The 17,497-nt window shown below is 37.7% G+C and overlaps 1 protein-coding gene across 3 annotated transcripts in view; it reads right to left on the reverse strand.

The window, feature by feature from the left end:
• Positions 1-17,497, reverse strand: part of ANTXR2 (ANTXR cell adhesion molecule 2) — a 149,574-nt gene that overhangs the window by 84,044 nt on the left and 48,033 nt on the right. For all 3 annotated transcript variants that reach the window (XM_036069401.2, XM_078068826.1, XM_078068825.1), the window contains one exon: positions 11,900-11,978. In XM_036069401.2, coding sequence (XP_035925294.1) covers positions 11,900-11,978 — 79 coding nt within the window. The remainder of the gene's footprint in view (positions 1-11,899; positions 11,979-17,497) is intronic.

The following is a 17,497-nucleotide window of genomic DNA, read 5'->3' on the forward strand; positions in this document are numbered from 1 at the left end:
TCATTTTATTCCTCTAAATTCTGTAAATTCCTTTATATTCTACTTCATACATGTTATTTTAAAACAGGCAATAATAAATATGAAATCTTCCAAAGTGCTATGAACAGTTTTAAATTATGCCCTAAAAGAATGTAAGAAAAATCACTATCTGGGGTTATACGAAAGGGCTGTATAGTCCCTATCATTTGTCTCTGGGAAAGAGTTATTTTGATCACAAGCACGATTACTTCTAGGCAAAACTTATGCAGCATTTTCCCAGACTTTTTGATGATAGAACACTATTTGCATTTGCAAGATGAATATCAAAATTCACCAAGCAAGTGAGAAACCAACAACAATGGTTCTTTTTTTCTTTTAATTTCTTTTAAAGATTTTATTTATTTATTTATTTGAAAGAGAGAGAGAGCTAGCAAGAGAGAGCACGAGCAGGGGGTGGGGAGAGGGAGAAGCAGGGAGAGGGAGAAGCAGACCCCCGCTGAGCAGGGAGCCTAACGTGGGGCTCAATCCTAGGATCCTGGGATCATGACCTGAGCCAAAGGCAGACGCTTAATGGGCAGAGCCACCCAGGTGCCCGAACAACAATGGTTCTTGTTGGCAAATGGTACATTGCATCAATTCAAGAAAGCAACCTCATGCATTCACACATCAGATTTCTCACCGAAGCTCAAGCACTACCCACACAAGAACCACACTAGTGTCCTCTCACTTCCTGACACCAAGCTCCTCCAGCCCTAAGGAACCTGCTCTGGGCTCTGACTCCAATCCCCTTCCTGTAACCACCACCTAGGCATCCTACACGGCTCACCTTAAGCCACTTCCCCAGGAAGCCTTCTTTGTACCCTCTGGCTAGAAAATGCCCCCCTTTACTATACAGTTCATAGTTCTCTATACTTCAATCTTGAGTACTTATCACAATTTATTTGTTTGTTTATTTCTGATAAACTGTGATTATTTCTTTAATTTCTCTATTCTGTCACTATTTATTGTGAGCTCTAGAAAGTCATGGGGTTATGTCCAACCTACTTACCAATGTATACTCCATGCTTGGCATTTAAAATGATTTACTAAGAGAATGAACTCCAAAGAAATAATACTGCAAAAGCCACAAATGCAAAGACTAGTATTTACTGAATTTTTAGTGTGGGGATAAAGTTCTCCAGGGGACAAGGTGTCTCTCCCAAACCCCACTCTCTGATATACCCAGTAATAATGTTTTGTGTGTCTTTCTTTCTTTCTTTTCTTTCCTTTCTTCCTTTCTTCCTTCCTTCCTTCCTTCCTTCCTTCCTTCCTTCCTTCCTTCCTTCCTTTCTTTCTTTCTTTCGTTTCCTCCTTTCTTTTAAGGAAAAGAATGCAGGGAAGAAAAAACTAAATAAATCAATATACTCTCCAGGTGGAAATCTGGGACTTCAGGGGCAGTTTTTCAGAGATACGTTTCCTGTCATTCAAAACAAATAAGAAGTATAAGCCCAGGGGTGCCTGGGTGGCTCAGTCGGTTAAGCATCTGACTTCAGCTCAGGTCATGATCTCAGAGTCCCGGGATGGAGCCCCATATCAGGCTCCCTGCTCAGTGGGGAGTCTGCTTCTACCTCTGCCCCTCCCCCTGCTCATGCTCTCTCTCTCTCTCTCAAATAAATAAATAAAATCTTTAAAAAAACAAAACATTAGTTTTTGAGATAATGTTCAATAATTGTATTTAAATTAAAACAAAACAAAACAAAACAAAACAAAAAGAAGTACAAGCTCAGAGGTCAGGGTAAGAGCCACTTTTGTCCCAAGAGCTGATAGAGAGAGGAGTGGCAAGGGGTGGATCCACCAGGATCCATCTGAGAATGGCACTGAATTAAAAGTATTAGTCTAGAGGTTTAATTTTAAGTAAGTTGTTTAATTGCTGGGAGCCTGTTTTCTAATCCATAAAATAAGAGAGCTAGTCATCCCCACAGCATGAAACTCTCTGTGGAAAACCCATTACTGTGCTTTCTCTCTTAGAAAATCACTGTGCGTATTAACATACTTAGAAAGCTCTGAGTGGCTTTGCAGTAAAGTAGTTCAACTTACCTCAGCACAGAACCATCTTTTTTCTCATAACATTTTAAATACCCTGTAAATCTAGGATTCCCTAGAATCCACATTGAGAAATGTCTGGATTGGTCAAAGCTGAGAGACTTTGGGATGTTTAAGTGACAATGGTAGTAGCATTCAGTCAGAACATTTTATAAAGTGCAATACGAGGCGCCTGTGGGCGCAGTTGGTTAAGGGTCCAACTCCCTTGGTTTCAGGCTCAGGTCATGACCTCAGGGTGGTGAGATCGAGCCCCACATGGGGCTCCAAGCTCAGTGCAGAGTCTGCTTAAGACTCTCTCTCCCTTTGCTCCTCCCCCCAAAATAAATAAATAAATCTTTAAAAAAAATAAATAAAATGCAATACATAATGACATACGCACAAAAAGAGGTAATAATCTTTATGTAAACAGTTACATGTAAACAACTGAGAACAGAAGAGAAGGTAGTTTTCAAAAGACGTGGCAAGGAAGTGCTAGCAAAATATACTTGGTTCAGCTAATCAGAAAAATCTTGACATGTGTATCCTTTCCCCATATCATCTGTTATTATCACAATGGAAGGGAAAAAAAAAAAGATTAGCATAGAGCAGTGTGGAAACCATCCCCAAACAACTCCATTTTTATAGCTAGCGATTACTAGCAGCCTTTCAGTTTTAATAAATCTATTTTTAAAATAACTAATTCTCAGGGCCGCATAAACCATAAAACATTCATTACTTTCAGAAATTTTCAACAGAATATTAAGAATCAACTACACATGAACAATTAAAGTTATCCTTTGATTTCTTTTTTTTTTTTTTTTTTTATCCTTTGATTTCTGATTTTGCATCTGAATGGAAGAGGGAACAAGCATACAAGGTATTTATACAGCTGATAAAAGGTTGCAAACTCACCAAAACTGGCACCACCAAAGTATCATCACTTAAGAGTCTTTGATCATTTTATTTATCTTATCTTTCAGAAGACAACAAGAATAACGATGGAAACTTGACATGCACAACTATCTTCACTGAGTTCTACCATTCACTATGTGACCATTCTTAAGGCACTAGAAGAGGCTATGACATGATATTCACCATAATTAACTTAAAATAGAAGAAATAAAAAGATATGAATTCATGTAACAACTTCCTGTTGTAGAGTTTGGTAGAATAAAAATGTGAGCTCAACATTTCATTATTAATGTATCTTAAATGTCTAAATTAATGTCTGGCACACAGAAACTTCTGTGTGTGTGTGTGTGTGTCTGTGTGTCTGTGTGTCTGTGTCTGTGTGTGAAGGGGGGGGGGAGAGAAAGAGAAAGAGAAAAGGAGAGAGAGAGAGTATCAATACTTGACAGAAAATTTCCAGGCAAATAAGTTCTCTGTCCTTAAAACCAAAGAAAACAACTCAGAACATACATCAAGCCACTTAAGAAAAACTCAAAGGGCATCTTTCTACACAGAATTCTAAACATTAATTAACAAATCATGTAACTCTCTACAGCCTTGATTATGCTAAGCTCTAAAATCTAGGCAAACGGGAATATGACAGGAAAAGAATGTCAAAGAAATACATAGAAAAGTGTGATACCCTACGGGAAAAATGCTATCAAATGCATAAACTCATGATCCTGCCTCTTATCTGAGACACCCCCAATTTGACTGTTTATGCACAGAACAAATACAGCATTCCCTACCAGTCCTTTCCCACATTAGGATCTAGTCACAGCACTCATGGAAATGGCTCACCATTTGTCTGTGCTATACAGTTTTCAAAAAGGTTCTATGAACACTTGGTTTCCTCCTTTCTTAGAATTCAAACACTGTGTTCAGCAATAGGAACATTCAACTAGAAGATATCAATCTGTTAAAAATGTAGTGGTTACTTTTTTTTCTTTCTATGGATGTGTCATTAGCCGGAAATGCAGAAAATCATATTGACAGAATATAAAGTAGATGGGCTCGCCATGATAGGCAGTTAAAATTCTTGATTTTTCCTCCAAAACAATGACTCTATTAGGAATATTAATAAAATACTATGCACATCCAGATGTAAATATACATTTATTATGGCAATATTATCACATCAACTGACTCCAAAGGTTGGTTCATCTTCAATAAAATTAAAAAAAAAAATACACACTTTCTAAAGACCTGTGGACCTAATCTTTATCATATTTTAGCTAAGTGTGATGAAAAACAGGGCAGAGGAAGCAAAGAATGTCATGCAACAGGGCGGAAGAAGCAAGAATGTCATGCAATTCAACCTTGTCATAAGTGTATGAGACACAGTCCCTGGATACCCCTAGTCCCAGACATGAGCTCAGTTAACTAGATACAAATTCAGGCTTTCCCACTTCCATTGTTTCCATTTGCCAAAGCCATTATTAGAGCATGAAAGACTTCAATCTTGAAAGGGAAATCATTTCATTGTTCACATAGCTTTATAAACAAATTAAGGAAAGGTCAACCACATAGACTTCAGTCCTATGAGCAGATAGCAGGCGGCAAACTGCAGACTTAAGAGTCAAAAGAAACTAGCCATGATTACACATCGATCTGTGTCACGGGCAGAAACTAAAAGCCTCTCATTCTGGTTAGTATGACTCCCTTTAAATTCTAGGCAGTTAAGTAGGTACCAAAGTTACAAAGTTGGACAAGTCTACATGAAGTCCACGGGTTAGCTGGAGAGACAAAACCCTGAGCGAATAACCACAAATGTGAGGAAGTGGGAGGCAACTAACCTGGTTGGGGGCTCTGAGGAAGTAAGAAAGCCCAGGGAAGGGCACCTGGTGGCTCAGTCGTTTGGGCATCTGCATTCGGCTCAGGTCATGATCCTGGAGTCCTGGGATCGAGTCCCACATCGGGCTCCCTGCTCAGCAGGGAGCCTGCTTCTCCCTCTCCTCCTTGCTCGTGCTCTCTCTCACTATCTCTGTCTCTATCTCTGTCTCTTTCTCTCAAATAAATAAAATCTTTAAAAAGAAAGAAAGAAAGAAAGAAAGAAAGAAAGAAAGAAAGAAAGAAAGAGAAAAGAAAGAAAGAAAGAAAGAAAGAAAGAAAGAAAGAAAGAAAGAAAGAAAAAAGAGAAAAAGAGAAAAAGAAAGAAAAAAAGAGAAAAAGAAAGAAAGCAAGCAAGCAAGCCAGCCAGCCCAGGGAGAAAGTGAGGCAGATTAGTGGCCTCTTGCAAGGACAAGAGAAAGACAATGGTGGCTGGAACACAGAATTTGAGGGGACTAGCACCTGAAGAAGCTAGCGAGAAGGTCTGAAACACAAATTTCTGTAAAATGGTAGAGAGAATTGGCCATCTGTTACAACGGATTAACGTCCGTTTGTTGGATGACCTTTCAAATGGCCATTTGTTGGACTGAATCTTTCTAACCATAGTTTTGAAAAAATGGCATTCTCAGATGTCTATGAGGAGTAGGTTGTGCAAGTTAGCTGAGGAGTCCAGTTTGAGACTTACTATCCAGATGATGGTTCAAGCTATGAAGCCAAAACTCTTTTAAGGGTTAACTGAGGACATACCAAAACCTTGAGCTTGACGTTAGGGTAGAGAAAATATATTCTGTAGTCATCCTGGACACAATAATTTTTTGAACTTGGTCTGCATCTAATTTCCTTTTCTTCATTAAAAACAAGTTTTCTAATCAAAAACTTCACTCTGCCCCATGTAACTGAAATTCTAGCTAAGAGAATCATAGAAGTATAAAAACAAATCAGTCACTACTGTACTTGCAAAATAACCCTGAGAAAGAGGAATCACTCAAAAATTTCAAAACTCACATAACTATGGGAAAGAATCACTCAAAAAATTTCAAAACTGTCATAATCTACCTAGAAAATAATTAATCACAGCAACCACAATCGAAAAAGAGAAATGTGGAAAAGGAGAAATGGGTCTCCATAATTCTTTTTTCTATGAACTTAGAGTTAGGGGAAGAAAAAATAGTCACAGAATGAGTGATGGTTTCATTTTCTGGATTCTTTTGGAAGATTCGCTATTAGGAATTAGCAAACTATGTCCCAAAGGCCAAATCAGCTCATCTGTTTCATAAGACCCCTGGCAAGTTAAGATTTTTTTTTTTTTACATTACTACATAGCTGAAAAAAATCAAAAGAAGAGTATGTTACATAAAATTCAAATTTCAGGGTACACAGCTTTGTTGAATGCAGCCACGCCCATTTGTTTACATAATGTTTATAATGGCAGAGCTGAGCAGTTGTGACAGAAACTGTGTAGCCCTCAAGCCCTGAAATATTTATTATCTGACCGTTACAGAAAAAATTGCCAACCTGTGTTTTATATAAATCAAATTAGGAGGTTACAAATGGCAGATTGCACAAGTGTTCAGGCCAGGGGGGAGGACAGACTTGGATTCAGTTCTCAATTCTAACATTTACTTGACTGTGAAACTGAGCAGCTAACTGAACCTCCAGAGCCTCCAGGCTCCAAGTCCCCCCTGTTAGGGGCAGTGAGGGCTGCAGTCAGTCGATGTTCTTTCTCATCAAGCCAGTCACCCTGCTGAGAGCTGGGTCTGCCCAACAGAAGAAGCACCTTCTAACGTGTTTGCATAAATGTGCACGAGAGATGGGAGGTGGCTCTCTGTTCCTCATCTGCAAAATTAAGGTTATAGGAACAGCCTCCTCTTGAGTTGTGTGTGTTAAATGAAGTCATGAAGTGCTTGGCGCATGTACAGTGCTTAGCACAGTGCCTGGCACTTAATACATGCTCAGAAAACATATTCTGGATACTGTTATGTCAAAAGAGTCAGAAGAACAGTAGTTCCAAGGGGAAAAAAAAAGATACCTTGCACTATTTTTTTTTAAGCAGAGACACATTGAGGAGATCTTCTGAGATGGATGATGAGAAATAACTGTCTAAATACAAACCCTTCTCAGGCTCTTATCTTAAATCTAATCCTTCACTTCCCCACTTTTAAACTAGGTATACAGCTACTTTCATTCATTCATTTAACAAATAATTTTGGAGCACAGGCCCTGTCTAAGGACCAGACACTGGGAGAAGGGCAATGAGCAAGACCCAGGCCTTGCTGTCAGCATCTCAAAACGGCTAAGAAAAGCCCAGAAGTAAACAGGAAATTACAGCTCAGTGACGTAAGGGTCCTAGCAGAACTGAGCCTGGATGCCCTTGGAGCACACAGAGGGGCTTCTTTATTTGTGGGATTTCCACAAGGATTAATCAATTGCCAAAGCAATGGTGTTTTATTTTGTTTGGGTTTCAAATGCCTGTGAAAGCCAAAGGCATCATCCTATAATGAGTAATACTACAAACTGCATCTCATCGTATCTGAATATGCCTGACAGACTGAATATCACTTAATACAATGCCTGGGTATTTATCATATTACCCACTATCCTATTTTATTATGAATAGAGATTTAACGCACACATCAGCAGATGCATCTCATGGCAACAGTCTTACTTTCCGTATCTATAAAATGATAATGTTACTTCCACACACTAGAGGTATTTAAGTTTGAATACAAAATAATGGCTAATTCTAATGGGAAAATGAATTATACTATGATTATTAGCAATATGATAAAGTGAATTATAGTATTTATTATCTTATAATAATTAGTGGAATAATAAAGTTTACACAGAAGGCTATAAATCATCAATCTGGACTGAAGCATCAAAGTCACTGTGACCCTCTGACCTTTTCTCCTTCACCTCTCTGAAGCACTTAATGCTGCCTTCTTTTCATATTGGAATTCCATTTTCCTTTGGCTCCTTTATATGGTAAGTGTCCTGGTTTTCCCATTTCTTGAGCTATCTCTTACTCACTTCACTCATTCTATTGACCAAGATGGACTTACATTTTCCCTCAGCTTGATTAAACTTTAGACAGATTTCTTTCTGGTAATAGGTTCCTCATCTCCCCCTTTTTTTAGAGAATCTGCTTTAGAAAACTTCTAATTGCAAAATCTCTGCCTCTTTGAAATGTATATAAATCTCCTTTAAAGTTTCTTTCCAATTTTACAGATCCCAAGGGGAATGTCTTTCTGAACCTGAGAGCTACCCCTTCGAAATGTAATCATCAAACAAGATGGCGCCCCTATCCCCAATCTCTGTGGAAGGGCAGGGGCCTAACATCATGGGTGCCTAGCTCCAAGTTTTAACACCACCTCCCGTCAGGAAGGAGGAGAAAGTTTACTTGTCTTTTGGGTAAAGCCCAGTAGCATATACAGGTGACCTGCAACTCCCTCCAGCCCCTTGTCCCAGCTGTCTCAAGTTCAATCTCTCTCCCCTATTGTAATATTTTTTTTAAAAAAAGATTTTATTTTTTAAGTGATCTCCATATCCAACATGGGGCTTCAACCCACAGCCCTGAGATCAAGAGTAGCATGCTCAAGCCAGGTGCCCCTGTAATAGCTTTGAATAAGGTTTTCCCTACCTGTTTAACTTTGTCTGCCACAGTTTTTCTTTATCGCTACATATTTCTCTCACCTCAAGGAAGAAAGGAGAGAGGGAGAGGGGGGAGGGATAAAGGAGGGAAAGAGAGATAAAAAAAGGAAGGAAGGACAGACCCAACAAATTATTACAGTTATCCTTTCCTTAATCGAAGGATATTTTATTTTTTTTAAGATTCATCCATTTAGTTGAGAGAGAGAGTGCAAGTGCAGGGAGGAGGAGCAGAGGGAGAGTCTTAAGTTGACTCCACACTGAGCGCAGAGCCCGATGTGGGGCTCAACCCCACGACCTGGAGACAACCACCTGAGCCAAAACTAAGACTGGGTCGCCCAACCAACTGGATGCCACCCCGGTGCCCCAAAGGATATTTTAAAATTAAAATATTTTTAATTTAAATTTAAAAGAAAAATTTCAGAATAAAAGAACTCTTTCAAGTTGACTAAATTTAGCATTATGAAAAATATAATCCATTTCCTTTCCTTTTTTCATTTTAGCCCTGACTTCTCTGTACACCGGAGTTAGGAACCGCAGACCTATAAGATGAACTCTAAATTCCATCTGGTTGTTTTCTTTCTTTAGGCTACTGATAATCTGGTCTAAATTTTCTATTTTCAAGCTTCCCTCCCACCATTTTCACTCCAATCAAATATATCTACTCTCAGTTTCGTTTTTCTATTTATCTGTAATTTGCTTTCCCCTCCTCTCTTCTTGCCTAAATCCTGCTTTCCTTTCAGGACCCAGTTTATCCTGACTCCTCCAAGAATACAAAACCTTTCTCAAAAACAAACTGGTGGTTGCCAGAGGGGAGGGATGAAATTGGTGAAAGGGATTAAGAAGTACAATCTTCCAGTTTTAATAATATATGAAACACAGGGAAGTAATGTACAGCACAAGGAACATACTTAACAATATTGTAACAACTCTGTATAGGGAGAGATGGTAACTACTTTTGTGGTTACAATTTCAAAATGTCCATAAATATCGAATCACTACGTTGTACAACAGAAACTAATACAACTATGTCAACTATTCTCCAATTAAAAAAAAAAAACTTTCTCTGGTACTCTTTTCCTTCTGCTTTAAGCTCGTGAAAGCCACTTTCTTTTCTTTTTTCAGTAAAAATCATGTGGAATTTCATTGACTACTTCATTCTACACAACTCCCAAATGTGTATCTCCAATCCAGACCTCTCTCTAGAATTCCAGACTTGTATATTCAACAACTGTTTTTATGATTTTTCCACTGTGATGGCTACATAGACACCTTTCACTCAACATTTCCAAAACAGAAGTCCTCATCTTCTAAACACTGCTCTACCTGACCACAACTCATCCTTCTAGTTGCTCAGGTGAAAAGTTTAGAATTATCTTTAATGTCCTTCTCTCACACCCACATCTAATCTGTCTACGCATCTCATGTTATCCACCTTTACTCAAATTTATTCGAACCCAATCACTTCTCATCATCTCCACTGCTGTCTCTTTAGTGGAGACATCCTCCCCGCTCCTAGATTACTGAAATAGCCATGGACTTGGTCTCCAGATTTCCACATTTGCACCCCCTGCGAAGTCTATTTTTACACAGTAGCCAGAATGATCTTTTCAAAGTATTAAGTCATATCATGTCACCTTCCAGTGGTTCCCCATTTCACTCAGAAGAAAAACTCAAGCCCTTAAAATGACTTGCAAAACCCTACATAACCCTCCACTTATCTTGAGACTCTTGCTCTCCGCAGCTACCTCCACTCCAGCCAAGCGGTCTCCTTGCCTTTCTTTAAACTTGTCAGATACCGTGCCTCCTTAGGCTTTGTTCTAGCTGCTCCTGCTGCATGAAACACTCTTCCTTTGGGTGGTCTTCAGGGTTCACTCCCTCACCTTCCTCAAGTCTTTATTCAAATCTCACCTTTTCAATGAAAATTACTTTGATCCCTTCCTTAATATTACAACTTGCCCCTTCACTCTCCATCTCTGACACAACCCATGTCACTTTTTAAAAAATCACCTTACTCTTAAACTACCTTGAGTCACAATGTGCTCTCCTGAGAACCAGAAAGACCTAGGAAGACTTCTGTAAAAGTACATGATTTGTAAATTCCAAATGAGCCATTTAACCTCAGCATCCCTGCACACCAAAATTGTGAGTGGTTATGGGATACAAAAACTTGTTTTCCTGCTTGCATGGAAGAGAGGCTAAAAAAGATGGCTAGAGGTGCAGAACAAGAGGAAGGATGGAGTAAGAATGCCATTTCAGTGAGCTAAACACTGAGAAACTATATAACCACAAAATGTTTGTAATCCCAACCACATCCTGAGAGAACCAGAAAACCTGCAAATTGCAACATGAATTACAAATAAAAAGAGATAAAAAACCCTACGTATTTTCAAAACAGAGGCAGGTGTTGATAAAGAGTTATCCAGAGAATTCAACAGTGGCAAGGTCCCTATGGATATCTGTTTTCCTTGCAATGTTTTCTTACAATGAGATAGACAATTGTCTCTATACAGATAATATTGAGTTATTTTGTTTTTTGAAGGAAGGATGTCTCTCTGACTTAAAGATCAAAATATAAAGCCATGAAACCATGGGATGTGAGAAGGTTTGTAATTTTGGTCTTTTGAAGGCAAGAATTTGGGGTGGTTTTTTTTGCTTTGATTAATGTCTTTTTTACAAAGATAATATACTCATAAAAATAATAGCCATGTAATCAGTCACTTTTAGTGCTTTCTGTTTTCATGTTCAACAATGAATATCAAAACTTTCCATGAACCCCAAAAATTAACTACAAGGAAAACACTGTCTTAACAATGAATTTTACATTCTAAATGATTGCATCTTAGGTAATACAAATCAATCATCTCAACTAAAACAGATTTCCAAACTAAGATATATCAAACTATCAAAATCAAATTACTTACTCATATTAGAAAGCACCAACATTTAAAATAGACAAATGTGAAGTCATCCTTAAAATATACTAATAATTTCAAAAACATAATCAATGTCTTAGACACAATAATTCAACCTTCATAACAGAAAAAAACATTATTCCATTTTGATATTTAATGTTTCAAGGAAATTGCTTCATTGAAAATCATTCTCCTACCTTATTTTGATTTTAAATATGACTTTTGAATTTTATAAATATCAAAAAAAATTTATACTATCTTAAAATCTCTTATTTAATGATTTTTAATCTCATTTTAATGATTATACTATCTTAAAATCTCTTTTTAATCTCTTTTTAAAATCTCTTAAAAAAAAGAAACAATTTAAAATAAATTCTATATAGAGTTTTCCTTGTGGTAGTCTCCAGTGTCACTGTTTGCATCTTCCTTATTATAGCATGCAACAACACTGACAATCCATAATTATTTCTGGATGGAATCATTTTCAAAAAATAACTTTATGCAAACTTTTTACTTACACAATTTGTGGCTGTGACTATTAATGAGCTCGAGATGACAGATTTTCCTCCATTAAAGCTCACTGAAACATCAAGAGTTCTGAAAGAAAATGAAAAAAAAAAAATAATAATGAAAAACAAATTAAAAACCAGAGGATTGTGGGAGATTTTTATTTCCTTATATAATTCAAAACCATCAAGAAAATCTACTTTTGATCAGTTATTCCAGCTTTTTTCTTTCTTCCTTTGGTCCAGTCCTTACTTATTAACCAGAGGCAAATTCCTTAAATGATCTAATTTGTTCCTGAAGAAGTATTAACATAAATAGGAACATTAAAAAATTCCTTAAGAGGGCGCCTGGGTGGCTCAGTCGTTAAGCGTCTGCCTTCGGCTCAGGTCATGATCCCGGGGTCCCGGGATCGAGTCCCACATCGGGCTCCCTGCTTGGCGGGAAGCCTGCTTCTCCCTCTCCCACTCCCCCTGCTTGTGTTCCTGCTCTCGCTATCTCTCTCTCTGTCAAATAAATAAAAAAAAAAATCTTAAAAAAAAAAAAAAAATTCCTTAAGAGACATGCTGAGACTGTTTTCACAAAAACCTAAAAAGAAGAAAAAAAAAACCCTTAGATCCTATTTAGCTTATTTTACCTATCTTCAGATATTACTATCATCATAAGACTATTAAGAATAAAAAATTGGAAATAATAAACCATTCAAAGGTAAAATATAAAGAAAATAATACAAGAGAAATAAACTGAAGAAAAACCTAATTCAATTTACTTGTAGGTATTTGTTGTAGATGGTCCCAGGACATTAAAATATCTTGACAAAGGTAGAGAAAGGATAATTTTTTTTCATGGCTAAGACACATCAGAGTTACAATACAGCTCTTATTTTGGAAAAATGATTTTAAATTATAAGACACTAATAATTAAAATTTCATTAATTCAGATTCTAGTAATTAATTATTTGGGATAAGTCAGCCAGGAGTTGGTAACTTTTTTTTATTTTTTATTTTTATTTTTGAGAGAGAGAGAGAGAGAGAGAACAAGTGCGCACAAAGCTTTGGAGGAGAAGCAGAGGGAGAAGGAGAGAGAAAGAATCTTAAGCAGTCTCCATGCCCAGCACTGAGCCCAATGCGGGGCTCGATCTTACGACCCTGAGATCGTGACCTGAGCCGAAGCCAAGAGTCTGGATGCTTAACTGACTGAGCCACCAGGGCACCCCTGGTAACTTATTTATTAAATAGCTCTAACAAGAATAAAAAAAAAAAAAAAGCTCTAACAAGATATCAAAAGGGCAAAAAAATGATAAGATTTTTAAATATTAAGAAAACAGCTGTTTTCCAAAATAGTTTACACAGTATATTATTATTTTTTTTTTTTAAAGATTTTATTTATTTATTTGAGAGAGAGAGAGAGAGAAACAGCATGAGAGGGGAGAGGGTCAGAGGGAGAAGCAGGCTCCCCGCTGAGCCGGGAGCCCGATGTGGGACTCGATCCCAGGACCCCGGGATCATGACCTGAGCCGAAGGCAGTCGCTTAACCAACTGAGCCACCCAGGCGCCCTACACAGTATATTATCCTATAATAATCAGTGTGCCAACATTTGAAAGGTATCCACTCATTAAAGCAGAAAGTGGTAGGTAACATTTTGGTAATCTAGCTTCTATACAGTGCCATACTCCCATTCTCATAAAACATTCTAAATTCCAAGAATTAATAGCTAAAAACTTTTAGCTATTAATGAATTACTGAATTAGTAAATTACTAATTACTCTGATTAGTAATATTTTGTTATATTTAGAAGATTTCTTCTTGGGGCGCCTGGGTGGCTCAGATGATTAAGCATCTGCCTTCGGCTCAGGTCATGATCCCGGGGTCCTGGGATCGAGCCCCACATTGGGCTCCCTGCTAAGCGGGGAGCCTGCTTCTCCCTCTGCCTCTGCTTCTCTCTCTCTCTCTGACTCTCATGAATAAATAAATAAAACATAAAAAAAAAGAGATTTCTTCCTCTATCCCTTGAATTGAAAGCCAAATACTACTAGTTACAGAGAGTTATGATAAAAGAGAAGCAATCTCAAACCACCGGTAAAATTTTCAATTATGATGCCAGAGAGGAGAGATGAGAAATATTATTTAGTCCCTGCCCTGTGCCAGACACCACCCTCAGCATTTTATGGACATTCTCTCCTTTAATCCTCATAACACCCCTTAAAGTAAGCAGTAGTTTCACAGTTGTGCAGATGGGGTACAGAAGGCCCAGAAATGCTAATTGCCTTGCCAAAAGTGGTAAAGCTAGGTAGGGTTCTAACTGATTTTGAAGTCTTCCCATCAGACCATACAGGCTTGTTGAAATCAAAGTCCTTAATGTGTTTCTTTTCTCAATGCGATATTTAGTTTGGATTCATACAGGAACAGAGCTATTAGGAAAGATACTCCTAGCAAACTTGGAGCTGAACTCTTCTTCAAAATTCAGGAATACTCCTATTAAAAATATGTCTTGTAAATTATTCCCTCCAAAATATTTTGTTTAAAAAAAAAAAGTTCAGCTATCTCCAGAAATGAATGAGAACTTATGATGTTTACATCAACTTGTTTGAACTTTTGAACTAGTTCCCCACAGAACGCCAAGCGGCTTATTTAAGAAAGAAAACTTCAACCCAGTTGCTTATTCTGCAGGAATGAGTGCCTTGTTTTGTTTTATTTTTTTTGAAGACGAAGCATAGTTGAATCCAAAAATAATCTCTCCTAGTTTCCAATTCCTCTATTTTAAAACACGTACCAGAAAGCATACCACATGGTAGGCATGGTTTTAGTTTGGGGTAAGATGATCTAATTCACAATAATATATGACTGTTGCAAGTAAATTACTGATTCAATTTAGTGGGTTCAGTAGATAAGACTGAAGTTGTTTATAATGTGGTGCTTAGAATTCACCAGAAATAAAGCTGCTCTCTAATTAATGAAGGAAACATTAAAAACTTTAATGCTTCCAGACTGAGAAAAAGGAAAAAAAAAAAGATTTTAATGTGTATCCAAATGGAATAAGAACAGAAGCTATATCTTACAAGAAATTCACCCTTTCCTGTAGTAGAAATACATGTTGATGAGATCTCATAGGCAACCAAAACAACCGTGCACTATCCCCAAATCTCAGTCTAGTACAATGTGGCTAGTGTCACATAAAACTGAGTTAAGTCTCCACAGATATGGAGATGATTCTTTTGACATGTGGACTCAACTGAAACAATATGATCTTCCCCTTCTTGAGAGCAGAGCACAGCCCTCAACAACAGTTGACAACGATGGCATTTCTCGAGTCCCTCCTGTGAGCCAGACACACCGCGCTCATCTTCTCATTTAACCTGCACAGAGACCCACTGAGCTGGGCAGCAGCATCTTCTCCACTTTCCAAGTGAAGAAACCCAAGCTTACAAAGGTACCCTGCCCAAACACTGAACTTCTCTGACTCTGTAGTCAAAGTGCTTTTACTTCTACCTCATACTTCCTTAATCCTTGATAAATACATTAGGGTCTGACATTTAAATTTCTCTCATCGGCCAGAGCGGAGTAACACTCCTCCAAGTTTCTGCTATACTCATACATTGCTCATGGTTAACTAGAATGTCATTTGCTAAATACTAAGAGAACATGAAAAATATGCTATTAAAGTTACTTCTGCTTTTAAATGTTGTTGTTTCTTTAGAAAAACATTTTTGAAATTATCGGTACGATACTGGCACTGCCATGAATGATACCTTTGCCCAACCTTATGCTACTCCTTTGCTGGCACACAGACTGATAAAGCCACCCTGCCCTCTAACCGAAACCTAATACCCCGACCTTTCTCGTTACCCCAAAACTCCGATATATGTATTTAATGTTTTCTGTCATATTTCATGTCAGTTCTGTTAGTACCTATGGATTGCTCATTCCTATATAACCCCTATTTCTGGTTAGTGTATTACTAACAATAGAACCCACACTCTCAGTTACAGAGACTTTATTATGGATTAAAAAAATATATGAAACTCATGTTGGTTTTACATAATTCCATACAGAAGTGAGAAGTGAGGGGACAGTTCATTTTTTAAAAAGATTTTATTTATTTATTTGTCAGAAAGAGAGAGAGCACGGGCAGGGGAAGGGGCAGAGGAAGAGGGAGAAGCACACTCCCTGCTGAGCCAGGAGCCCAACGTGGGACTCGATCCCAGGACCCCGGGATCATGACCTGAGCCGAAGGCAGACGCTTAACCGAATGAGCCACCCAGACGTCTGGGAGAGTTCATTTTTATTTATCCTAAGAATCAATTAAAATTATAAATGGGGAAGGATCTAGCCCAGGAGTTGAGGAATCAGGAGTCCTGGGTTTGAAGCCTAGTCACTTCACTCTCAATCTTGCATCCCTCAATCTGTAAAATGGGGATAATTTTACCTATTTCAGAGTTGTCTGGGGGAGGAGAGCTTAATAGAATAATAAACATAAAATATCCAACACAGTGGCTGGAACACAGCAGGTATTCTCACATTATTGTAACACGTGACTATTTTTCTAACATTATTTAGAGTAACAAGGTACTTTTTATATAAAATCTTTTAGACCCAAGCTAAAAAATAACACAGATAATACAGATGAATATACAACAGCAATTAAATAATTACCTAACACTTTTTGGCTTCAAGAACTTCATTCTACTCACTGCTATATACAAATATAGAGAGATAAACTGTTCAGTACCTGCCTAGTATATAAACATCATGCAGGCTGGTGGAAAAAAACTTTTCAGTGCTATTTTCTTCCTGTTACAAAACATCATCTGATTAAACCCAACATCATAGGTATGTTGGGCTGTGTGCTTACACCTCAAACCTAAAACTGCACTCTAAATTGGTTTATAAATGTTTGCCAATAAGTTCATTCGCTCACTCAATCATTCTATTATTAGTTAATTAAACAAATATTTGTAAATTGCCTACAATAGACCAAGCTAGGATGTGCTTGGTAACAGGGTTGCAGTAACAAATAAAACACAGTATTAAAACGTAAATGAAAGGGAGCCACATAAACAATTGCAATAGAGTGTGATAGTATCTAAAACAGGTGTAAGCACAGGGGTACTAGGGGACCCAGTTGTGGGAGACACTACCGGTTCAGCTTTGCCATGGGGACATCAACCAAGGTTTCCTGCAGGAAGTCACTCAAAGATGAATCCTAAAGAATGATCAGGAGATGAGGAAAAGAGATTAGAAAGCGATCCAAGAGGAAGGAGCGCTATTTGATAGGTTGGAAGGTAAGAAAGGCACAGAATAGTCAAGGAACTAAAATCATTCAATATGGCAGCAACAAAGAATGTGAGACTGAGATTATACGGCCTGAGTAGGGAAGGATTATGAAAAACCCAGGATGCAATCTTTTAGACATTTAGAATCAGTCTTTAGAGTTTTTCAACTATGTAGAAATACTGTCATAACTGTGTTTTACAAATATCCTTCTTTTTACAGGGTAGAGCATAGATTGGAAGAGTAAATTCTACAGTAGAAAGACCAATTACGAATGTCCTGGTGTATTTCAAATAAGAACCAAAGTCTAATTGAACTGAAATAGTGGCAATAAGGGTGGT

The sequence above is a fragment of the Halichoerus grypus genome, chromosome 3, assembly GCF_964656455.1.
Source record: "Halichoerus grypus chromosome 3, mHalGry1.hap1.1, whole genome shotgun sequence".
Classification (NCBI taxonomy): domain Eukaryota; kingdom Metazoa; phylum Chordata; class Mammalia; order Carnivora; family Phocidae; genus Halichoerus; species Halichoerus grypus.